Source organism: Arvicanthis niloticus, chromosome 1, assembly GCF_011762505.2.
Source record: "Arvicanthis niloticus isolate mArvNil1 chromosome 1, mArvNil1.pat.X, whole genome shotgun sequence".
Taxonomy (NCBI): Eukaryota; Metazoa; Chordata; class Mammalia; order Rodentia; family Muridae; genus Arvicanthis; species Arvicanthis niloticus.
This window is the reverse complement of record NC_047658.1, coordinates 135,952,247-135,978,408: the sequence shown is the minus strand read 5'-3', so window position 1 is coordinate 135,978,408 and position 26,162 is coordinate 135,952,247. Positions and strand designations below refer to the sequence as shown.

The window sequence follows — 26,162 nt, the reverse complement described above, 5'->3', positions numbered from 1 at the left end:
TAGTTCATTCTGTGTCACCAAACTGGTTGAAGCGATTTGGCTAAATTTATTCAGCTCATAGTCACAGGTCAAATTGGACCCAGTGACTTTGCCATGGCAAGGTGTTCTGGCCTCTTCCGCAAAGCCAACCTGACCAAGGACCCAAACTTCTGTCTTCCTTATGGTAATATTTTTACTGGATCTGGAAAGCAGAGAACAATTGCTGTTTGCCTGGGGCAGTTGCTGGCTGGTCAGACTCTACTAGTACTATTATGTAGTGGTAATTATGCAACGACTACTGAGGAAGAGTTGTTTTGTTTTGTCTTTTTTTAAAAGAGCTGTCAGCCATTTATATGTGTAGTGCTATCAAGGTCTGTTGTCTGGTAAAAACTGGTCACAGAAAGGTCAGGTTTGTATAGGAAGTTGTTCAGTAATGATAGTTTCTATCTACTTCTTACTGTGCTTGGTGTTCCTGTGTTCCTGCAGGGGTGTGACGTAGAGTTTTGTACATTGCAGAATACCAGTGAGTTGTGTATACTCAAGGCTACTGAATGGACAATAAATCAGTAAGTTGTTTCTATAGAAGGACTCAGGCAGATGTGTATTTTCCTGTGTTGTTTTCAGTATCACCACTGTGATCATCACTACCATCATCTACCCTTTAGTATCTCAAGAACATGTTTTAAAATTGTATTTTACTAATCATCAGTTTGTGCTACAGTTCTCTTGATTTAATTTACCACTGACACCAGGCAGTTGGATCCTCAATAAATAGGTGAGTGAATTGAAGAAACAAGCATGCCTTAAGCACCAAAAATTCCCAGAAGTAAGAGAGACTGACATGGGGTACACATCACCATGTTCTGTGGAGGTTTTACTGGTGTTAATCTGTGTATACATGAGGACCTGAGACTGTTGATGCTCCCTCCCAGAATAGATTTAGAAGCTGTTCCTGTCTGTTGGTTATACATAGCAGCTGAGCTGTTGAAAGCTGAGGGTGTCTAGCTCAGAGAAGCCTGGGTTTTCTGACCACCTTCTGTCCTTTCCATGTAGAAGTGCTTGTTCATTGGTATCAAAGCTTACAGACTCATACATCTGTGTATGCTTTCTATTTGGACTACTTGGCTTCTGCACTGGCTACTTTTATGTCAGCTTGATACAAGCTAAAAGTCATCTGAGAGGAGGGAGCCTCACTTGGGAAAATGCCTCCAGATCAGGCTGTAGGCAAGCTTGTAGGACATTTTCTTACTGATTGATGGGCAAGGGCCCAATCCATTGTGGGTGGTACCCTCTCTGGTCTGGGTTCTACAAGAAAGCAGGCTGAGTAAGCCACAAGGAATAAGCCAGCAAGCAATACCCCTCAGTTCCTGCCTCTAGGTTCTTGCCTTGTTTGAGTTTCTGTCCCCAGTTCAATGATGAACACTGATTTGGAAATGTAAGCCAAATAAACCCTTTTTTGCTTTTGGTCATGGTGTTTCATCACAGGAATAGTAACCCTAAGATACCTTCAAGTTCTCACTCTTAGCAAGTGTGATGCTCTCTCACTGTTGGTTTTTCTCCTCTGTGAAATGGGATGATAATATTCAACTTGTAAAACTAGTTGAAATGGAGGGCCACCCAGCAAGCCTTTTGTCAATATCAGTTCTTTTTAACACATAAATGAATCATTAGTATTGGTAGAAGGTACATTAGTTGCAACAATGAGAGGGTCTGGAAGCGAATGTGTTCACATGTTGTCAGCTAATTCTCTTACAGGTCCTCGTGATATCTAAGAGGTGGGAGGGGCCAGGGACATGTGCTTTATGCTTGTTTCCGCAGAGTCTCACAGAAAGGTGTTGAGTCAAATGCTTTGGAAATTGCTGCAGCAGTGGGGAGCTGTGGGTTCCTGAGGTGTGGAGTGTGCCTGTAGGAAGTGAGGACCACAGTGAGGTTAGAAATGGCTGGGGCAGCCAGAGGAGGCTGCCCGGCTCTTGACCATGCCACCACTCCCAGCTTTTCAAGAAGTGTCTCATTTCAATTTTACATTTTTTATCCTAATTTAAACAATAAAATCCTATTTTTCTTTTGCCCTTTGCTCATCTACTTGTACTGAAACATGCTTCAGGCACAGGGTGCTCATCACCTGAACATGGGCATTAGTGACTGCCTGTCCTCTACAAGAAGCTGTGGCCTGGACTCAGGGGTGGGCAGTAGGGATAGAGGGTAGAAAAGGCACAATGTCTATCTTCATCTAGCTGATAGTTAATGGGAAAGGTGACATAAAGCTATATGCAGTAGATCTAATCAATAACTTAATAAAAGGTGCATTAAAAACAGCATTACCTAGGAAACAGAAGAGGAGTGATGCACTTTGAACTCTGACTGCAAGGTTGAAACCTGGAAAATTAATTTCAAGGAAGGAGTAACAGTTCAGTTGTTCTTTGAGGCTGGGAATAATGGGGATTTGAGGATGGGCTAGTCACAGATTCAGAAGAAGCCCTGGCTGGAGTGTGTGTATAGGGGGTCCTGTGGGGAGATGCAGGATATGGGTGTGAGTGAAGAAGGAAACGATGGTGGCCAGATCTCACCCCAAATCAGACCTAATCAGGAAGATTGTTTTTCTGAAGCCATTTTCTCTCCAATGAGGAGGAGGGGGAGGATTAGGAGCTCAGGCATTCCCAGCCCCTAGGTTAAATGTTAACTTCTTTGTGTAGTTAACAACTAACTCAGTCTTTGCTGCAAAAGAAAAGAAAAGAGAGAAAAACTTAATGCCACAGTAACCACCTTGCTTAAACAAAACAAAACAAAAACAACAAGAACACCCTCAAACGCCTTCCCTATTCTGTGTGTTTATGTGGTTCCTTGTTTTCCACTTAATAGGTTTGTAGCTCTTACAGAGCTGTGTGCACATTTGAACAACAGACTGTAGAGGCATCTTTGTGAATTCCCCATGTGTCTTCTGCAGGGTTTGCAGAGACTTAAGCTATTTTAGAACACATTCCTAGTTCAGCCATTAGAAAATTACGGGTTTTATTTGTATAAACTCAGCAGCTAAAATGGGGCTTGCAGAAAGGTGGGTGAGCTCACCACAGTCTGCTCTGACCCAGGCAAGTTAATGACCTGCCCAGCATTGTTCCCGCCGGTCTGTACTGGCTGACTTCACCCAGCAGTTCCACTTGAAGGGAGACATTGTTTCTTAGGCTGCATTTGTCAGAAGCTCTTTGCTGCCAGCTTCTTAGCAGTCCTGATTGTGCCTGTTGCCTGTACTTTATAAAATCTCCGGAGCAAGTGTCCCTGGGAATGTATGCAAAGTAGGCCTGGCAGCCTTCTGAGACCCCCAGCAAACAGCAAGATGTAAGCACCTCTACACCCACACGTGTACCCAAGCAGACACCATCTGAGGAAGCCCTACTGTGCAGGAGCTGAATACTCAGAAACATGAATAATTTAAGCATGAGATGCCTTTGCTGATGACTCTGACAATTGTTTCTAAAGAGTGATGGTAATGCATAGGATGAAGGTAGGTGGAGGAAGGGAGCCTGGGTTGCAGTTTCTATTTGTTGTAAATATGAAATATGCAGGATGTTGCTTTTTCAAAACTTCTAAAGATACTACCTACATCACCTACATTTTAGTGAAAGAATGAATGGCCAAAGGAGATCAATTGCAGTGCGTTCAAGTTTTAAATAACAGGCATTAAGATAGGGTGGCAGGAAACTATAAGATGGCTGGTAAAGTGGCTTTTAATTTGGTGTGAGATGGACGTACTTGACTTGTAAGATGCTGTCACACACAGTCAGATGGAGAAAGAATGGTGGTACAGGTTTTAAAAGTCAAAGGGAACATTGTTTGGAATGAATACAAAGTCAAATCCTTGGTATCTGTATCAAAGCATCACCGTGTACCTCATAAATTAGTGTTGTTATTGTGTGTCAGTTAAGAAACATCCTGACACATTCCTTTTGGCCTGCTGTGAGGAGTTATTGAACTATCTTTTCCTTTGCTGTTTATCCAGAGAACGGTTTAGTCTTTTTATGAGGCACTTTAAAGACAGAGGGAATCCATCTGATAAAGAAGTGTGTGAGGCAAGCTTTCTGGAGTGCTGGAGAGAAAGAGAAGCCACTGTCAGGCCTGTGTCCGCAGCTGCGAAAGCAGAAATTAATCTGCCAGGTCCAGGTGACTTGAGAAGTCTTCATTCTTCTGCATCTCAGAGCGCATTCTTGGGAGGATTGCTGCTGGGTAGTGTTGCATGTCAGAGATGAGGGAGGTTTAGTTATTAACCCCACATAGAGGGGAGAGGGGGCAGTGGACAGCCACTGGAATGAGGAAAGGACCCAGCTGAAACGTTTCCAAAAGGTCTTTTTGTTGTTTACACTTGTTAATTATTAATATTAATTATTGGTGAAAACGGTTTTGAGTTACATGCCACACATTGTTTAGGAATGAATTATCACACTTCTTATCTGGAACTAGAGCAGATATTAAACTCTTTCAAGTAATCCATATTTATTCATTTAGTAAGATTTTTCTCCCCCCTCCCTTTCAGTGCTAAAGACAGAAATGTTTTAGTTGCTGGCGTAATGAGTCTGTGTGCATTTCCCCCTCAGCTTTGGGTGGCGTCTAACACTAAGTAACACACTAGGACCTGAATTAGACAAACTATGGCAACACTTTAGGCAACAACTTGAAGAACCTAGTACAAAGTAGCCATCTGATGAAAGACCCTGGTCATATGTGGGCTTGTGAGGTAGCATTCCTATATCAGTTGAAGACTCATTTGTTTACTTTAAGGCAGGTGCTCTAGTCATCTCTGTCTCAGAATGGCTCTCATTTAAGGGTTTCTGTGTTTTGTAGGGTGTCATGTAGGTTCAGATGTGTTTTGTTCAGATTCTAATGAGTACAGCAGGTGATTGAAGATCACTCTGGAATCAGACCAGAACTGGCTAATGCTCTCAAGAAGGAGGAATGAGTAGAGGGAGAAAGAGGAGAAGGGTGGGAAGAGGAAAGGTCAGAAAGAGAGTTGGAATTTGGAGGTCTCCGGCAGGCTGGAAACTGATGTGACTTGAGAACTTGGTTCTGGGAATCAGGCTGTAAAAGCCAGTGTTGATGCTGCTTAGGCACTGGGCGTTTTGGATGCTATTAGGTTCACTTAAGCCCAATTCTTAAAGAGCTGAGATGCTGGAGCTCCCCTGGGCTTTATTTCTTTTTCACTTTAGATTGTTTCGTGGCTGTATGTTGTCTCTGTCTATCATAGCAGTGTGCGCAAGTACTTAGTCACAGCACTGGCAGGCGAAAGAACTGAATCACTTCTAAGATTGTGTTTTCATTTGCCAGGCTAGCCTCTTTCAGGTTGTCCAGGCTAGCCTCTTTCAGGTTGTCTTTCCGGGCTGGTGAGTTTTCTCACTTGGGAAAGCGGCTGCAATGGCTCGAGGGTAGTAGGCTAGCTTGGATGAGGTCGTTCTGTCATCTGAAAGGCTTGACCACCGCCCTTCTCTGTGTCTGGAGGTGTGGTCAACAAGTAGTTGATGGACTGTTTCAGATCACATATTCCCTAGAAGGCCTGGGAATTTCTGCCTCAGCTATGTGGAGGTCTTACTCAGATAAACTTTGCTTTTGATGGCCCCACTTGATCTGGGTACAAAAAATTCTGCCACTGTGGAAAAGAGGAAAAAAAATAAAAATAAAAAAAGGGCCTTTTCCACAGTTGCTGCCAGCTCTTGGTTTCTCCAGAGAGGGTTCCTGGTAGAGACAGTTATAAAGAGCAAATAATGTTTGTAAATGAACACAGTGTTCTTGCTTGAATATTTCCCATAATTCTAAAGAAATATAATACAGGTAAGTTTTTTATGTTCTCATTGTGATTTATATTTACAAGAAGCAGAAAAAAGAATGAGATTAAAAACTGGAGGAAAAGCTTTTTCTTATCAGTGGCTTAGGCTTTTATATCTCTCAAATTCTCAAATTCTAGTCACTATAAAATCATCTAGTTTCTTGCCCCTAGCCATGGTTGATATTTCCCGTCTTTTTTTTTTAACCTAGAGACCTTTGAATTATTTTTATTCATAAGTGAAAAATGTATTACAGCTTTATTTCCTTTTATTAATAGTTCCTTCTTGCCCTTAACCACTCTCTGACTTTTTGGCATGTGGAGAGCAGTGAGCTCATGCTTAATCATGTATAAACAACCATCTAATTATATGGTTTTGAATTTTCATCTGACCAGCTAAACAGAAATGACACAGAGACGAGAAACCTGACAGCCCCCCATCTTGGATACCTGGCCTCTCTCTCCCTCATACGCTCGCTTCATGCATTCAGGAGCATGCATGTTTCAACTTATCAAAAAATCAGTTCACATTTGCCAAGTTTCTGAGGTAAAATTGTTCTTTTCAAGGCTACGTGTCAAAAAACAAGTCTGTCAAGCTGAATTATACGTCTTCTTTTCCTACTTCTTTCAAACTCTATTCTTCTCTCCTCTGGATGGAGGTGTTTCTAACATTCCTCTTACTGTTGGTGTCAGATGACAGAACACCACTAAGGGCAGATTTCCCCATCTTCCCCTTGCCTTTACTTCTGAGGCCCCATAGTAACTATCTAGGTTGTCCTTCCCACCCCCCCTTAACTCCTCTGACACATTTAAAAAAAAAAAAAAAAGATGGTGGGAAAATTTAATGAAACAAAAGCAATCTCTGTTTAAATGGAAAGGGGAAATAGTTGGTCGTTTTCTTTGCTTTCTCATCACTTGATACTAGAGTTCTGAACACAGAGTAACAACTCTTGGATATTTTGACAATTTCAACATAGATTGTTCAGTGTTCTTGATAGCAGAAGGAAGGAAACGACACGCTCCCACTGAAGGACAGTTACTAGATGAGCTTCTGATGTGTGGAGTGTATAGCAGTGAGCGTCAAAGAAGAAGGGATGGGGTGGGGAGTCGGAAGGGGAAGAGGTGGGATAAGGAAATAAAAAATACTACAAAGTTTCATTTATTGCAAGATGAATGCATTTAGATCCAATACTCACTATCGACAGTATGGTGATATAGTGTACACTTGACATTTATCACAAGGGTAGATTAAATTCTTAGCACACAGACATAGGTAGCCATGTGATATGAGGGATATGTAAACTACATCGTGATGATTATATCACTAAACACACACACACACACACACTTTTATTGGACTACTACAGGTGGCACTTTAAATTTATATACCATAAAACTTATATATTCTAATGCTCAACTTTGTGTCTGTGTGTGTTTTGAAGATAGGTTTTCACTGCATAGCCCAGGCTGCCCAGGAACTAGCTATGTAGAGGCTAGCCTCAAACCTAGTGGTTTTCTGGACCTTTCTCCTTTTCAGACACTGGAATTGCAAGCACATGGCACAGTGCCCAGCAGCTTACACATTCTGTACTTCCAGTTGTCAGTTATACTCTAGTCAAGGTAAAGATCAAGAAAGAAATGCTTTCCTTTTAGTGTTTTTGCTCTTGATGTTTTACAAGAGGAGTATATCAAAAGCAAGCCTGGCTGCTGCCATGCCGGTGAAGAAGTGAGGGCAGAGCCTTGTGAAAGTTGGCCAAAGCAGCATGTTTCCTCATTAGCCCTTTAGCCTTAAAACATAATTTGATTTCTTAGATTTTTTTCTGAAACATACATATCAGTAAATGGTAAAATTCCATACACTTAGGTTGATTTAGTTTGGAAGCAAAGAGACTCCGGCTTGAGGATTTACAGTTAGTAAGCTTCTGCTGAGGTTAGTGTCTAATGGTTGAAGAATAGTTGAATAGTTAAATACTGTATGGTAATATCCTCCCATCTTCTTGTCCACCATTGGGAGCTCTTCTAGTGTGAATTTTTTTCAATATACTCCATCCTTTCCTGTTACCTCCCCCCCCCCCAAAAAAAATCCAAGTGAGGTGTTTTCCTGTAGCCAGTTTTGTCTTCTTACAGAACATTTAAGAAGAGAAGGAAATGTCCTGCCTGTTGATACTCTCACCTGCCGCAGGGAGACAGTGAGGTACTCCATGTGTCAACTCTAGAGCTCTGTGTACATGATTTTTAGAGAGATGAGAAGGATCTTATTTTCTTGTTATTTACGCCGAAGGACATAAGGTCTTAAATGTCTTCAACTGTGATACTCTTTTTCTGAGAAGTCATACATTATTAATGATGTAAGAAGGCCACCCAGCATTCCACTTTTTCTCACGCTTTGGTATTCAAATTCAGATAAATAACTAACACTCCTTTTTTAAAAGTATTTATTCCAGGGTGAACCTAGGCATAACTCATAACTGGGATTTTTTTTCCTCCATAATCTAATGGCATCAAAATGTGTTAGCTCAGCTATATCTACAACATTGCTTTAGTGTTGCTTTTCCCTAGAATTAAAATTACCTTATGTGTTCTGAGTGAGTGTCTCTGTGTGTGTGTGTGTGTATGCCCGAGCATGTGTGCCCACCCCTCATGAATGATGTCTAGTACTTGCATGCAGTACCCATGGAGGCCAGTGGACAGCACTGGATACCCTGGACTGGAGTTACACAGTTACACACAATTGTGAGCTGTCATGTGGATGTTGGGAATTGAAACAGGGTCTGCTGGGAGAGTAACTAGTGCTTTTAACTGCTGAGTCATCTCTTTAGCTGGTGAGCTTTTACTGGGGGAGTGGTATGTGTTCACGAGTATATGTGCACATGTGCCTGTGAAGGTCAGAGGTCAGCATCCATCCTTAATTTCTTTCTGCCTTATTTGCTGAGTCTTTTCCTTGAACCTGGAATTGGCACAGATTTGGCTAGACTGGCTTGACTAGCAAACCCCAGGTACCCTCCTGCTTCCTGCTCCCCAGTGATGGAGTTACAGTATACACCACTGTGCAGGCTTTTCTGTGACTGGTGGGGATCAACTCAGTTCATAATGCTTGCAAGACCAGTGCTTTACCAGTGAAGCCATCTCCCCAGCCCTGCTTTTGTATTTGGATAGAAGGAGTCTGTGATGATTGCAGTGCTCTTCCTTCCTATCCCAGCCTTTACTGGTTGGAAGTTACAGCAGGCAACATGGCTGACTCAGCATGCACAGGGTAATTCAGTCACAGTCACTAATACTAAGTCACCTTGAGTTGTGCATGTACTTAGAGTCCTTCATTTTTCTTCTAAGCTCACAAACAGCATTAAATTAAAAAAAAAAAATCAAGTGACTTACAGTGTATAGGCTCCAGCCAGGTTGCCTGAGTTGAGATTTGTGATATTTGACTCTTGTTTTTATGTATTGGTAGTTTGGTTAATATTATATCATTTCATACAGCGATATGTTTTTTTAAACTAAATGGTGGTTGTTTCAGGCTTTATACTGTTTTTATTTTAAATCGGTTTGTAGTCTGTATGACTTGTTATTATTTTAAATCACTTACACATTCATATATCCTTTACACATACATGAGATGAGCAGGCAAGGTTTCTTGAGATAGCCAAGAGAAATTAGAGCTTGCTTGTAGGCAAGGGTCAGGTGGGAGAAAACTAAGGAAACCAACCGTAGCTGTGTCCTGGCAGCTGTGTCCCTTGATGGTCAGGATGCTCCTTTCAAGTCAGGCATCTTTGAGCTATTGATGGGTTTGTCCTTCTGTATCAGAGACCAAGAAACCAGGCGCTTTCACAGTTGCCATGTATAAGGGCTAAGATAGCTTGAAACCTCAGAAGACCCCAGCTTCATTGCATCATCTGCTTTGTGGTTTTAATGCACTCTCCCAACTCTGTGGGCTTTCAAAGACATCAGGGGATTAAAATACCCAAGAAGACCCAGGCCACCATGATTTGGGAGAGAAGGGTATTGCATGATAAAACTTTTCCTGGTGAGATGTAACAAATATATCTACTCACCATAGATAGGGAGGGAACCCATAACAGACCAAAGTATGGACACCACCAAAGTACAAGTTTGTGAGCCTGAGTTTTATTGGCGTTACTTACAGGAGTATGGGTGAGAGGTTCTTTATAGAAACAGAAATGACTCAAAGACCACTACCAAAGTCATCACTCAAAGGCGTCACTGCACAGCCCGCAGACTGCTCAGTAGGTTGGGGAAAGTATCCTTTCCAGGTGCCTCAGTTGGTCTAAACCTCTTCTAGGCTGCTTGGTTGGTTTTTGCCAATTGGCTGGTCTGAGAGGAACTCTAACCTTTTATTGTTTACCTTGCTGGAGAGAGGCCTTGTGAATCTGGTCAGTTTCAGGGATTTCCTGCAGCTATTCTGAGTTATTTCCTGTCCTACTTCAGGAGCTCCACAAACAGAATGGAATGTTTCAGTTGTGGAGGAAACCGTTTAAAAAACAACAGGTCATTTTGCTCCTTGATAAGTGCTATCTCCTCCCTCCTAAAAAGTCAGTGCGGATCACAGTGGGCCGCTGCCTTTCAAGAAGACAGAAAATTAGAAACTTTGCCTGCTAACATATTTTGAGCCATAGGGAGTATGGGCAGGGGGGCAAATTGGTATTTCCAGCTGTTGTAATACAGAAGCTGGACATACCATCAGTTGTGTCTACTGCCTAGGGGACCTCCTCGTTCTTGAGTATTACAGCTCACACCCATTCAAGAAGATACTTCCTAACTGTATTTGTGCCTTCAGGCTACACCTGCCTTATTAGTTCTCTACAAAATCATAATCTTTATCTTTTATGTAGCAAATACTCAATGAGCCATAGCTTCCTGACAGAGGGGCCTACCCATTGGTTCATCTGGTGAAGCATGTCTCTAGCAGGTGACATTGAGATTTTCCCTTGTAACCTTTGGTTTGTATTAGCTTGAAGGGAAATAGCTCACTTAAAAGATGTATGACCTGGATTTATGAAAGAAGGCTCTGGAACCTGGTGCGTTCATGCTTGCTCTGTCCCTTCCACGGTCTCTTCTCGTCTTCCCTTCCTCCTAATAAGAATATTGGGTTTGTCCTGTCAGCTCTGCTTGACTCTTCCTAGACACAGTCCTATGATCAGGACATTGTCTTCCTAGCTTGGTTTTTGCCTTCAGCCTCTGCTCTGCCTCCATGTCTTCTGGAAGTAGTTGGACTGTCATCTTTATAGTCACCTATCATCCCGTGCGTATAAACCTGCGGTAGCTCCAGTTGTGCCTGGATTTGGATGTGAGCAGTTCTTTAATAAGACTTCTAAGGTTTATGGGGTACTCATTGTGCTGGACAAGCACGGAAATACTTTATGTATTTTGATGTATTCAATCCTTTAAACAGCTTATGAAGGTAGAAGTGGTTACCACTCTGTTTAACAGAGGAGCAACAGAAGCATAGAGCGTTTGCCCATGGTCAGAGTCATGCAGTGTTTGAGTCCTCTCTGACCCGTCTCCATCACTTCCAACGAGTCTGTGCCACTTCCATAGTGTTTTCTCAGCACATTGCTCTCTCCTCACTGCTGACATCACATCGGTCTTACTGTCCCCTAGTCTTCTGGCACAGAGAGGCTTGGAGCCTCGCCTTTCCTTCCAAGCTTATACAGATTTGTTTCTTGTTTGTGTTCCTTCTGTACTCAGCATCCAGGCAACATAATTCGAGATTGGATGTGGCTCACGGTCTTCTCTGTTAGTTTAAACTCCTTCAATCAGCTAGCAAATTTTGTGAAAGAGCTTATCCCAGTAGCCTGAGATTGCATTATACTACACAGTGCCAAGGCCACAGCAGGTCAATGTGACTTGCTCACCTAAAGTATGCTTCCTCCCTGTTTCTTGTGTTTGTGGAAATTTTTTTTCTAAGTAATTCACCTTCATTCATTTCCACCATCAAATCTAGCAGACTGGCCTTGGGGTAAGGCCATTAAGTTAGAATGTAGGTAGGAACTACCTGACTTGTCGGTGAAAGGAAACTTGCTTGAAGTATCCAGTACAGCAGAAAAGAGTCAGCAGCAAACTGGTAACTGACCCACCAGCAGTAAACCACCATGGATCCTGGGCTCACATTTTATTTTTGAGAGTAACGATTCGCTTATTTAGCAAATACATCTGCTCTCTTCCCTTGGGATTGTTGGAAATTTTGTCAAGGGAGAAGCAGTAAAATGTGCTTACATTTCCTCTTTGGTTTTCGAGGCTAATTGTGGGTGAACTTTATTTAACACTCTTGCTATACTAAGAGTCTCTGTGGAGCAGGGAAGCTTTCAGTTAACTTGGCAAATCATTACAAGGGAGAACAGGAGGGTCAGCAGAAGCTTTTTGTACTAATTGGTTGATAATTGATGTATAATGGATGAAGGATGGGACTTTAGAATATAAACCCCAGGAACAACGTTGACTCTATCTCCCATCTTTATGAGGTGTCTGGGAACAGTTTTTATAACATCTTACCAGAAGTGCTCACTGGTATGGGAGCACGGTGAGGGCTGATGCCCACAAACTGAGGTTCTTAGGAGTTCAGACAAGCATAGGACAGTTTTCAGTTAATCAGGTATCCATGTGACCCCATTTAATATAGGCATAACATAAAGTGAGTAGGGCTGGCAATCCCATTCTTTGTGGGCGGCATTCCTGCAATGCTGACTAAAGCTGGAAGCATGTTGGTGTAAGAATTATATCCTTGGGAAATAAACATGGGAGAATCGAGCTGAACCCCCGGGGGGAAGCTAGTGGGGGAATTGTATGATTCCTGGATCCCTCCTTGGGTTAGGCCTTGACCTTTTTATTTGATCACCTTGGGAAGGAGTCACAGGATAGACTTTACAGATGCACTCCACCCTCAACTTGGTTTTTTAAGTCATTATACTTTAACTCTAACTGGTTCTATAACCATTGCTCTGTGAGTTTTGTCCACCCTGGCCCTTCTTTGCCATCTACCTTCTCTTTGTCCCATTTTAGTCTTCCTCATCTCTTAGGGAAAGAGTTTACTCTGGGGTAAATTCCCAGTGGCATGTACCACAACTTACAGCCTGGAGCACCCATGGCAGATAGCCAGTCATGCTGGCATTATCCGGTTAGTGGGCTCAGAGCGGTTTACTGAAGTGATCCTCATGGTGCTGCTAAACATTAGTCCGACATGGAACGGCTGATGATGGGAAAGGTCCAGCTTTAACATCAGATTGTGTCTGCTGTTTTTGTAACACAATACTTTAGGTAATTAACTTTGGAAGAGGGTAGGTTCTTTGGGCTCATGGTTTGAAACTGTTTGGTACACAGGCTCCATTGCTCTTGGGCCTGTGGTAAGGTACATGTGAGGGGTCTTAACACTGGAACAAAACCCTTTGGAAGGGAAAGGGGAAAGAGGAGACCAGGGCCCACAATCCCCTTCAAGGCACACTCTCAATGCTAAAGTCTGCTATTAACCCTATTTCTTAAGTTTTTTGTTGTTGTTTTGTTTTTTGTTTTTATCAGCTCCCAGTACTTTCAGGCTATTGGAGAACATTCCAGGTCTCATCAGTGGCCCCAGTCTTTTGGACTAACTGGACTGATTGATCCTCTGAGCTCTGCTTCTTTCCTTGGTTTGTGCTGGAGTAAGCTACTTCAGGCATCTGATCCCCTTTCTTCATTTCCATGACTACACCCTGCTACTTCCTCTTCATCTAGGCGTCTTTTCTTCCTTTGTTGTTTTCCTTATGAATTTTGATAGGATTAGTATGTTATTCTTCAGTGACTCTCCAAGGAGGAGGAACCCCTAAAATTCAGTCTCTCTCTCCCCTCAACAAATGTATTTTACGTGTCATTACTTTCTCTGTGAGATTCATTATATACTTTGTAAGAGCTATGAGAAACCTTGCAATAAAAAATAGGTAACCTTTGTTTTATTGAAGTATTTTGAAGTCGTTTGACCATGGGCATCTCCAGAAGCTGTTCCCCACTTACCACTTAAGGGATAGACCTTTGGAGATCCTGAACTTTGAGAAATATCTCTAGGTTAATCTCCTTCAGGGAATTATCTATAACATAGTAACTTCTACTTTGAACTCCTGTCTATAATTTAGCTTCATATTCAGTCCTGCACAGTGCATTAACCTTATCTGATGGCTCCTAGGTGAGTCCGTTTGATGTCTGCAGATTTTCAGCTCCGAGATGACAGGCTACTGTACTCAGTGTGTCTTAGCTCCATAGATTGTGGGCAGTTCTGAGCACTGGCTAATGCTTTTATTCTGATTCCCATTCTTTGGCATTTCTAGCCATTCGTCCAGCCTCTCTGCATCTCCTAGTGACATACTGTGTACACGCATATGCAGTCACTTCATGGTCGGTGCTGTGTTGTAGCAGGAAGGCATTGCAGATTTGTTCAAATACTCCACAGTAAGCCAAGGATGTCTGCCAGGCAGGAGCTCCTTGTTTCCTGTTCTTAGAAGGTCTGTGAGTGAAGGCACAGTGAGGCTGATGACCTGGATCCTGTGGCTACTCTGTTTTTTTGTGGGGCCCCTCGGAGAAAGAAGCCTGTTCATCCATCTCAGGTGGAAGACATGTACTTTCCAGAGTTTTCTCAGATACCTCCTGCTTACCCCACTGGAGAGACAAGAAAGGCGCCGACATGATACAGTGCCTTGCCCCAAGCTATGCACTGCATTATGGATGAACACTCGTGTTTCATTTTAAGACAGGAATTTGTGGGATAAAGGTAGATTTATTTCTGCATTTGCTTTGAGACTTTATTAAAATAGCTATATTCTCATGGTTTCTCTTAAGAACAGATGGGGGCAATGTATGATAAATCATATTGCTTTTAGAATTAGAACATGCATATTCATGTTTGTGGAACGTAGACATGTGGAAGGATACACATTTGGCTGTTCAAGTTATATGTCTTAAAAGAACACTGTTGCAACTGGGCAGACATGGAAATACCATGGTTTTTATGTGCTTCTACATTATTTGACTTTAACGCTTATTATTTTAAACTTGAAATGTAAATATATGTGATCCCGACAAGATGTCCCTAGTGCAATGTAGGCGGTGCTTTGATACATGCTAAGTTAATAAATCCAAGCACTAAGACTGCATGTGTTATAATCCTAAACAGTTTGGAACCTATGGGGGGTGGGGTTGTCACAGTATATAGAATATTTCTTCCAGTAATATCCCAGTGCTCTTCATATCTGGGCCTCAGAATCAGGCTGTATTGCCCACTCTGTCTGGGACAACCTTATGGCTATGTACCTACCTGGTAAGGCTTGCCTTCTGTGGACACCTCTGTTTTTCTAGTTTTATCCCTAGGGGACAGCAAGAACAGTTTCTTGAGGCACAGACCCTTGACTGGGCAGACTATCTGCACAGTGGTTCACAGCAGTGCTTGGAGCTACCTTGTAGAAGAATCTGAACTGCAGCACTGACCTGCTAAGCATCCCCAAGAGGGCCGGAGAGGATAGCCACCTCTTCCCATGTGCACTCAAAACATTTCCCATAGTATCTGAGGTTTGCTTGATTTTGAAAGTGGTCTTTTATTTAGAGGCTGAAGAGATAGTTCAGTAGTTAAGAGCATTGGCTGCTCTTCCAGAGGATCTGGGTTCTGATTCTGAGCAAAGCAATCCATGATGGCTAATAACCAACCATAATTGAGTTCCAGATGATTTGAGCCCTCTTCTGGCCTCTATGGGTACTGCAAGCATGTGGGGGAACTCACATGCAAAGCATCCAATATTTAAAAACAAAACCTGAAACTTTTTAAAAGGAGTTCTTTTTTTATATTGGGCTTCTTTCTGGATTGATTTAAGGAAACCATGCCATGCAGGGGTATTTAGTGGTTGGTACTAGAAACTGGTAAAATTTTGAGCTTCAAAGTTGTAAAACGTTTACTTTTGAATGACCTAGATTGGCTTTCAGCTCTGCCTCAGTTTTGTGATCACCAGGAACAAAGGAAGGACTAGACTTGTAAAAACTTAGTTTGTACAGTGAAAGGTCTATTGAGAAATTTAGGAAAATACTATTTCTGGGGCCTGTGAGATGACTCAGCAGCTGGTGTCACTCTCTTGATATCATGCCGGAGTTAGAGTCCCCAGAAGGAACAAAGAGAACTCTCACAGGTTGTCTTATTTGTCTGATTTCCACATGAGCACATGGCATGCACACTTATACACTTGCATACAGCTGCACACATGCATACAGCTGCACACATGCATACAGTGCACACATGCATACAGCTGCACACATGCATACAGCTGCACACATGCATACAGTGCACACATGCATACAGCTGCACACATGCATACAGCTGCACACATGCATACAGCTGCACACATGCATACAGCTGCACACATGCACATGCAGTGAATGAATGAATGAATGAATGAATACTGAAGATAGCACTTTTGATTTTTTTCTCCCAGACTTTTGAAAATACTTTTTAAAAATCGGATCTGGGGGATTTTTAAACTTTCCTTGTTATTTCTATACTATTGTTTTGTTGTAAAATGGACTTGAGGTAGTTCACTTGTGATTAGCACCCTAGTCTGAGGTAGTCAGATCTTTTCCTAAGCAGTGAGCAGAGAGGGGGTGTATGAGAGAGGTGAGTAAAGAGTGGTGTAAAACTGGAGGCTATTCAGGGAGGGGCTGTGTGTGTGTGTGTGTGTGTGTGTGTCTGTCTGTCTGTCTGTCTGTCTCTCTCTGTCTGTCTGTGTGTGTCACCCATGCACTTTGGGGTATGAGCATTAGTCCCTGAGTACCCACGGGAAAAGAAATTATAGAAATAATATAAAATGGTACTGGAAATGATGTCTGCCAGATTCTCTCCCTCCCTTCCTTTTTTTCTCTTTTTTATTTTTTATTGAAGAATATTTTCATACAACATCCTGGGCATGCGTTTCTCTGCCCCCCTTTTCTCTCTCCACCCTTACTTATACATCTTCATGCCCCCCCTATCTAAAACACAAAACAAACAAGAACCACACACACGCCCCCTCCCCAAAGAAAAACTCCACAAAACATGGAAACCAAAAAGCCCAAATAATTATATTGAATCTGTTTTGTGTTGGCCAACTACTCCTGGGCATGGGGCCTGCCTTAAAGTGTGGTTATTTTACCCAGTAAGACTCCATTGGAGAAAACTCAATTTTTCCTTTCAGGTGGGCACTGATACACATAGCTTCTTGCCTACGGGTGGGAGCCGAAAAGGAAGGGGACTTCTTTAATAACAACTAATCTCTCTCTCTCTCTCTCTCTCTCTCTCTCTCTCTCTCTCTCTCTCTCTCTCTGTGTGTGTGTGTGTGTGTGTGTGTGTGTGTGTGTGTGTATTTATGTCTTATGAACATGAGTGAGTATGGAGATCAGAAGGCAGCTTGGGGTGTTGTTTGGTCACACTCCATCAACTAATTGTTTTTGTTTTGTTTATTTATGAGAAAGGGTCTCTGGCTGGTCTGGAAGTTTCTAAATATGTTAAAACGGCTGCCCAGTCATCCCTGGGGATCTGCTCATGTTCAATTCTGGAAGTACAATGGGGCTTGGCATTTTCCACATGGGTTCCAGCGATTGAACTCAGGCTCTCTTGTTTGCAAGGCAGTCACTCCACCACTGAGCTCTCTCCTAGCTCCTAATTCGGTTAACTTTCTCAAAGCATTTAGTAAGTGCCACACACTAAATATATCACACGTATTAGCTCTTTCAGCCCTCTTAACAGCTGTACAATTCTGCTGGCATTAAACTCATTTTAGAATCAGGAAACCGAAACACAGAATGCTTAAGTAATGTGGGGAGAGTATAAAGCTAGTGGGTGGCGGGGCTGGGATGCAAATGTGTGCTCCTGACTCTGCTGATGTTAGCTTCTCCCTTCTTTTCCTCCTTTCGCCTTTCAACTTTTTCATCAACCTTCAGTGCTCCGGTATCCAATGATTTGCTAAAGTATTCCTGAGAACCCCTGGAGTGTGGCTCACAGTCTTTCTTTATATGACATGATCCTGGATTAGAAAGCTCTACATGTATTATTGGTAATATGTGAGCACAGTATTTTCTTCACTAGTATTGCACCCTTGCTGAATGTCTTGAATTTTTATGACTATACATTTAGGAATTAAAAATGTGAAATCTATGACTTATTCTTAATGTCCTAAAATTGATATGAACAAACTCTTCAGTTCATATGTTAGGTGAAGAAATGAGAAAATTGAGATTATTTTCATATATCTATAATATTTTATTTAGGTCTTTAATGTTTCAGAGTAAGATGTTGCATAGAGAACCCAGATACTTAAATGTGGTGTGTATTATTGGTGTTTTATTATAAATGTGGTGGTATACTAATGAGTTGTCATTAGAACAATCCCATGCTTTAGGTAACAGGACTGTTTATACCTTTAAAGAAGTTACTAGAGCAGAGACATCCTGAGGACTCTGCCTAGTACCTTATAGCCAATTAGGACAGGGGGCAGGATGTGAATTTATCCGATACTGATATTTTTGCCTTTAAAATACCCTGTGTGTGCATAGGGATGAACCATTTATAAGCTGGTCTTTCATAATCATTTTTATTGTCTGATAAAAGCTATCACATGATCCACTTAGATGCAGCAATTACTTCTTTTATAAACAGAACCAGGCAGTGTCCTCAGTGAGGAACTTTGCCCATCTTTTCACCGCCATCTGCATTGATGCCTGGCTTATGGTTAGCGTTCTATAAGTGCCAGTTGATTATTGATTAAGGACAGCAAAGCTTTGATCATGTTAGATCAGCCCTCTCATCTGTAGTGCATTTTTGTTATCCTCTGTATCAGTGTGAGTTTTAAGAGAACCAGTGCATAGACAAAAGCAGTTAGGAAAGATGCAACCTGCACGCCAAGGTTGACTAGGTTGTAGTTAAGACCACTAATAGGTGCATCTTTGCTAACTGCTTATGTCTATCCACTAGCACACGGTGATCTTGGCTGGAACCTGTGTGGTACTCAGAATACCATCCTCTCAGATCTTTATTTGAGAGCAGTAAACACATTTTTAAGCACACACCATGTTGTCTCTAAAAATAAGCGATATTTCAAAAAGAATACCAGTGCCCAAGTAGTTGGCACATCTGGCAGTTAGAAAAGCTGTATGGTTTGTTTTTACTGAATGACAAGCCAGGGAACATTCAAACTTGGCCAGTTGCAAACTTCTATCTGTGATGACACCTGGTTTAAAAAAAAAAATTGGCTCTAGGCTCAAAACAGAAAGAACATTGGAATTAGATAGAGAATTAAACATCATTTACTATCTTGTTTTGTGCAAAGAACTATGAAGAAGTTTTATTTTTTAATAAAGTAGGCAGAGGAGCAAGGGCAGACATGTCGCTGCTGCCATCCATCGTGCCTGCCATGTTGCTGAGTTCTTCGTGTGTACATGCTAGATGCAAAGCCATAATGAGGCAGCATTGATGATTTTCTGTTTGCTCAATGGTCAGATAGGAATACTGACAACAAATATTCAGTAATTTGCCTGGGTCACACAGAGAGCCTTGATCCCAGGCAGGCTTCCCACAGGGTTCACACTCCTGCTCTGGAGCAGCTTGCTTCTGATGATCATGTTTGGTGTTCTGCAAAAGATTTAGACTCCAGTGCTTTGTTGCTAGCGACTCTTGGTACATTACTGTTTACTCCCATCTGCGAGATAGTTGGTGTCATTTTTTAGAACATTCTCATGGCTGCATACACATTGCAAGTTTCTGAGAAAATCACTCTTCAGCACCACAAGCTGCCACTTTTCTGTGGCTAGAGGACGTTTAAGTTGGTCCATGTGTTTCAGAGTAGTGGAGCAGAATGGTGCACACTGATGAGGAAACTGGGCAGAGAAAGATTGGTGTGTCTTGATTACAGAACTACAAAACAGCATAGATATAAGAGTCTGGGCTGGGGGTTTGAGGAAGACTTGGTCAGCACAACATTCAGGACCAGAACAGATGTATAATTGCCCTTCTCACCAGCATCATCTTCCATTCAGTTTAGTCAGCTACACTGTGGAGAAGCATCAGAAGACTGACTCAGTTTGGAATTTTTTTAAATGGTCCCGTGTTTCATAAAAGACAGTTAGGAAGGCTTCTTTGGAAATAGTTGGATAATATTTACTATTCATTGTAACCACTTTTAGTTTTTGTGCCTTCACAGTTTTCGAGCAGTTGGGTTCCAAGGAAGCAGAGACACTTTAAACAAGGGCTTCATTTCTAATATGAATAGAGGAACAAAAATGAAAGGATAGGGGGAATGGAATAGATTCACTCGCTGCAGTCTGACAGGACAGCTCACTAGGATCTGCCCAAACAGTGGGATGGAAGGAGGGCAAAGCTCTTTGGATTGAAACCTTGAAAACGCAGAGGTGCTCACTAGAAAAATAAGATTGTGAACAAGGGTTAAAGCAAAACATCTGGCAGTTGCTAATCCTAAGGTATACATACTTTCATCATACCTCTGAAGTAATGACACCATACACAAATTTATCTGCTTGTTTATATTACACACATACACACACACACACACACACACACACACACACACACAGCCAGCATTTCAGATTTGACAAAATGGGTATTAATATGCTATGCTACTAAGTTGTATTTTTATGTGTACTGAGAGAGTGACTAATGTCTTTGTTTTAGAGGCATTTAAATGTTAATAGTTTTACTAAGGATGAAACAGGCGTAAAGTGACAATTTATTATATGGGTTTATGGCATTTTATTTGACTGAGTGCTCAGCACCTGATGCTGCTTTTCATGGAAACATCTATGTAATGGAAGCTGAGGGGTAACTCAGGTCATTTCATCCTGGGTCAGGCTATGCACTACTCCATTGCCTTTTCCAATGGAGAAAAGAGAGTATATGCAAATGTGCATGGTTAAGAATTTTCAGAGATACTCAGTTTATGATTATTACCTAAAAAATCATATTCACCACTCTTGGTGTGAAGACAAAGCCTTGATGTCCAATGGCAAATGAATCCTAAAGACAGAGTATCTTCCAACTGGTCTGGGAAGACACAGGCTGATGCTACAGAAATCTGCTACATGAGGAAGGGAGAAGTGAACTTGTGCATCTGAATGAAGTCTGAGAAATTTCTTTAGGAGCCAGTGATCTTGAAAAATGCTCAAGAGAGCACCTAAAATACCAAACTAAACCATGGGGGTGCCGTGGAAACACATCAAGGGGTCTGAATTTCAACAGATGTTAATTCCCTGTGTGGCCTTAGACAAGCCATGTGCACCTGGATTTTAGCTCCACAGGGCTGGAGTGAAGCAGGGTTCCTGCCACCTAGCAGGCTGAGACCCGGCTCCTGTAGTTGAGGTGTGGCTTTGTTTATAATGATACACCCATAGCTCCCAGGTCTGCTTTGTCTCTAGGTCTCTTAGAAGAAAATGTAACCAAAATTGATGTTAGACAACAGAGCCTTTGGCTGTTATGGTTTCATTTGGTTAAAAAAAAAAAAAAAAGTTGGAAATTTTGCTCTCTAGAGCTAAAGAAAGTTATAGTGACAAATTCTACTTACTTTGGTTCCCAAGCAGAGCCATGACAAAGTCAGATAATCTAGGGAGAATTTTATCTTACTCTTTTTGTTAGACATGGTAACAGAGTATAGGTCACTAAGACTCGAACAGGTAGTTGCAGACATGTGTGAAAAAGTGCACCCATGAGAGAGGAATGTCTGGAATGACTAAGCTTTTGGTGCTATTTTTAATAAATGAGTCATGGCAGGGTTAGCCGGTTCTTCTCTGCTTTAAACTTTAATGACACAGATTCATGTGTCATTAAATACGCCTTTTTTTTCTTTCCCCGTTAAGTTTGTATCAATTTTCAACATTGGAATATTATAAGTAATGAAAACAAAAACAGGTTAAACTCATTTACCTTTCCAAGTGACTGTTTTAGAGATTACTCGTCTTGAATTTTTTGTTTTAAAAAAATGTTGTATGTTCAATGGCAGTGTACTAGGATGAAGAGGCAAACTTGAGGGTGAAGGGACGGATGTAGCCTGACCCCGATTCACATTTAAAGAAGATTTTGAGCTGTACAGTCTTACAGTCAGATAGACCAGTTAAATGCCTCTCCCCAGAAGTATTGACTTTATTTGCTGTTAAATTACTAAATTCAAAATATTAGCTACTCAAGGAAAAAAAAACTGATTTGATAAAGATAATTCCTACTGATCACCTTCATCCTTCAGTTAAGGATATTGTAAAGTCTGACTTTAAACATCATTTTCAACCAATAGTCTTCAATTCTACACATTGAAATGGAACCTCATTTTGTATGAGTGGTGATTATCAAAAGCTTTTTGCTATAGCATTACAGCTTTTGCATTGGAATCATTTGCTTTTGGTGTAATCAATATTAAAGGGATACTGTGTCACACAAGCACTTGAGAGGTTAGCTGTGGCTACATAGTAAGTTGTAAGTCAGCCTAGGCTACATGAAACCCGGTGTGAAAAAAAAATATTTAAAAAAAGCGAAGGTCCAAGGACCGTATCTAAAAATGAGCCCTGATGTAAATGTGTGTATGTACTGATTGCTGATGTAAGGGACGTACAAGCTAACCTGATTCATTTGTTTTTAGGGGCTCTTGGCTTTGGGCCTCAGTGCAAGTCCATTGGAAAAGGCAGCTGCAACAATCTAGTGGTCACCAGCAGTCCCATGATGGTTCAGCGACTGGGACCCATTTCACCTCCAGCAAGCCAGGTCTCCACAGCATGCAAGCAGATCAGTCCTAGCTTACCGAGGGCAGTGAATGCAGCCAACCTGAATAGAACTCCTTCAGATACCAGGTCTCAACTTACGTTTTTTTCCCCCCTTTCCTTATGGTATAATCATCCCCCACGAGTGTTGTCCCCTCCCTTCCTGAACATGAATGTACTCACTCACCCACTCACTCACACCGAAGCACCATTTTTAGTTTTAGCTTTGTAGGAAAATGAACCAAAAAAGCAAGTATTTGCTATTCTTGACCTGTTCATCGGGAGGAATGGGTTAATAGCTGCTGTCTGGTCATGTGATATTTCGAAGGAGGGGGCTCAGAAACTGAAGCCTAGTTTGTAAATTTGTCACTTTCTTGGAAAGCAAGTTATATTGTGGCCAGCTGAGGTGCTCTGTGCTCATCGGGTTTTCAGGGTGTGCATTTCAGTCTCGGGGCTGGCTTACTATCTGTCAGTTGGTCAACCCACCTGTCCACTCATCTACTCAAACATGTAGTAAGTACCTACTGTGTGCATAAAGAAACAGGTTAGGGAAATAGTGGAGAGAATAATGGTAGAAATCATGAATCCTAATGTGTTTGGGAAGACATATTTTCATGCTTACATAAGCCTTTAGTTAAATATTTGATCAGGTAGCAGAAGAAGTGCAGTAATACCTTGTGTCCTTTCCATCTAGAAAAGTTAAATAGAAAAGAAACCACTCCTCCTCAGGCAAAATTTTATCTTTTTTAGGGCTGGTGTATGTGGTGGGGGAGTGATTTATCATGATCTACAGTATAGCATTAAGGTCTTTTTCTTTAAAGTTTATTTATTATTTCATCTCTTAGAAGTTTCTTGGGAAAACACAATGCAGAATTTTTGCCGGTGAGTAGCAGTTCTCAGGTGATGGATCTTTCAAAGGATTTGATTCCCTGCTTCTGTCTTTTCGGGCAGTAACCAGCTCAGGTGCCTTACGGTCCTTAGACCCTAGTTCTTCTTTTTTTCCTTCCTTCTCTGCTTCTATATCTGGGCCTCCTTCCAGCCTCCAGAGTTGAGACTCTGAAATCATGGCTCCCAGATCATTTATTTATACCCTATTTTTTTATGGGATGGAGGCTTGTTTTCTACCTGAGACTTTAGTGATGGAAGCGCTGTCACTTTCCCATTGATGATTGTGCCTCAAGGGGCTCCTCAGCCTTGCTGAGTGCTGCATGTAAAATTAACTGTGCTTGTTGGTGGGTGTCACTGGAAGCCTTCAGCTTCCTGTCTGTGGCAAGTCCAGCCCATGCCTGGAAGGCAGCCATAATTAGTGGAGAAACTGATGCTTCAGGCTGCTCAGGCCAGGAGCCTCACTCAGTCCCTTTCATGGTACGGCCAGAGGGGTCATTATCTTGCTGTTTCCTGGCACATCTGATTCCTTAGCATAATATTCTATCATTAAAAGCCAACATCCTGACGATGCACTGACAAGTGATTTGACGATTCCGTGAGCCATTCTCTGGGGGAAAAAAACAATCTTTTTTCCCAGGATGGGCAAAGAAATAGGAGTTGAGAAACGACTTGGTGAAGTGAAGGATGGAACCCACTTGTAGCAGTTCGGAAATGCTGCGTATTTTCTGTGATCATTACATTTGTTGTGTGCTCCACCAGGTGAACGAAAGCTTAAGAGCTGCAGTGCAACCTAAAGGTGTTGTACAGTCTAGCACTAAGGAGGAGACGGTGAGCTCGCCAGCTGAGCATTTCCTGTGTTACTGTCTTCTGCAGGTAGCTGGGGCCCAGACAGGCCAGGAACCATTAAGTCTGAGAAATGCTTACTATTGGGAAAACTTCAAAGTTGACTCCTGCCTCCCCCCACCATGGTTTTACAATTGCTTTGCGTTGTAGAAAAATGGAGAAACTATAGAAAAGCACCAGGCAGTAAATATAACCATTCTGAGCCCCATCACTCTGAGATTATCATGACTGGAAACCTGATAAGCACCCATCAAGGGCATGTGAACACATGCCTCACAGCCTTCCTAGCCATCAAGTTGACTTTATAATACACAGTTTTGTTTTTAAACTTTTCCCTAAATATATAGCTTTATCTCTTTTTAAAGACATCTTCTTCAGCCTTATATCATGGTTTCTTTCCACCCCAAATGCCATTTTGCAAAACAAGTTCAGAAATAAAATGGATTTTTACCAATCCTTTATTACTATGTATTCTTTCTTCTTTAAGATTTTTAAAGACGAAAATATAATTATATTATTTCTCTCTTTCCTATCCTCTCTCCAACCTGTCTCTTTCAGATTCATGGTTTCTTATTTCTTAGATACTATTGTTGAATACATATAAACAAATATTATTAAGTGCAGCCTGCCGAATACCTTTAGTGTTGCTTTTATGAATATTCTGACCACATGGTATTGAATAACCATTTACAGGGTTCATCCTTGATAGAGACTAATTCTCTCTCTTAGCAGTCTTTAATTGTCTGTAGTTCTTCATGTAGGGTGGTGGCCCTGTGACGTGTTCTTCATTCATATTGGCACGTCTACTGTTGTTACCCATGTTCTTCATGTAGTGTGGCAGCCTTGTGATGTGTCCTCCATTCATGCTGGCACATCCACTGGCGTTATCTTTGTTCATGCTCAAGCAGCTACTTGGTTGTGATTTCAGAAATGTAGCTTTCCTGCCACATCTAGAAGACTCGGTATTTCTTGTCTGCTATTAAAGCCTTTCATCTCCTCTTCCTTGAGGGGATAGTGGTTGTCGTATGGAAGCATCAGTGGCAGTTGGACACCCCATAGTAGGTGTTCTCTTCATTTTGACAAGTGGTAGTCTGTAATGGTGTTCGCCTGTTATAAAATGAAGCCTCTCTGATGAGGAGTAAAAACTGCACCTACCTGTGGGTGTTAGGACAAGTATTTAGAATGTAGTTAGGAGTTATGCTGGTTTAGGAAAAGTGGCTTCGGTTGGCTCTCCTCTAGGATCTATGACCTCACTAGGCTTGCATTCTTGGTTAGGTCTACAGTGCTGGATATCATTTCCCTCCTGTTAAATGGGACTTCCATTTAATAAGATAGCTGTTGGTTACCACTTGCATGCTTATCATTGTAGTGGCTCACAGGCGTCACCACCTGTGGCGGTGGATAGGACTATTGCATGGTTTTCCTTCCTTGATAGCTTGCACTCTATCTTTTATTTTAGTATTAAAAATAATGTCTCATTGGATTAACCTGCAAATCTTTTATTCATATCTAGTGATTAGGAGTTACTATTTGCCAGTTTAAACGAACAGCTATTAGCAGCAGCTTTCATGCTATTAGTGGGGATTTTCAGGTAGCACTGCAGAGAAGGCCAACCCATGTGTGAGCTTAGCAGTGGTCTCAGAAAGTAGCATATGTTTAGTTATTTCTGTACATCTTATGCTTTTGAGATAATTGTGTAATTATCTTAAGTGATATATCTTTATCATTGATAACATTGAAAAGTTTTTCTGAGATTTTCCAGGTAGCACTCTCTCTCTCTTTCTCCCTCCCTTCCTACCTCCCTCCCTCCCTCCCCTCCCTCCCCTCCCTCCCCTCCCTCTCCTCCCTCCCCTCCCTTCCTCCCTTCCTCCCTTTCTCCCTTCCTCCCTCCCCTCCCTCCCCT

The 26,162-nt window shown here is 41.8% G+C and overlaps 1 protein-coding gene across 2 annotated transcripts in view; it reads left to right on the top strand.

The window, feature by feature from the left end:
• Glis3 (GLIS family zinc finger 3) overlaps positions 1 to 26,162 on the top strand; it is a 418,755-nt gene that overhangs the window by 113,476 nt on the left and 279,117 nt on the right. Inside the window, exon 3 of one of the 2 annotated variants that reach the window (XM_034519169.2) lies at positions 22,411 to 22,618. The exons of the other annotated variant lie outside the window; for it this stretch is intronic. Coding sequence (XP_034375060.1) covers positions 22,411 to 22,618 — 208 coding nt within the window. The remainder of the gene's footprint in view (positions 1 to 22,410; positions 22,619 to 26,162) is intronic. 2 annotated transcript variants of the gene reach the window in all.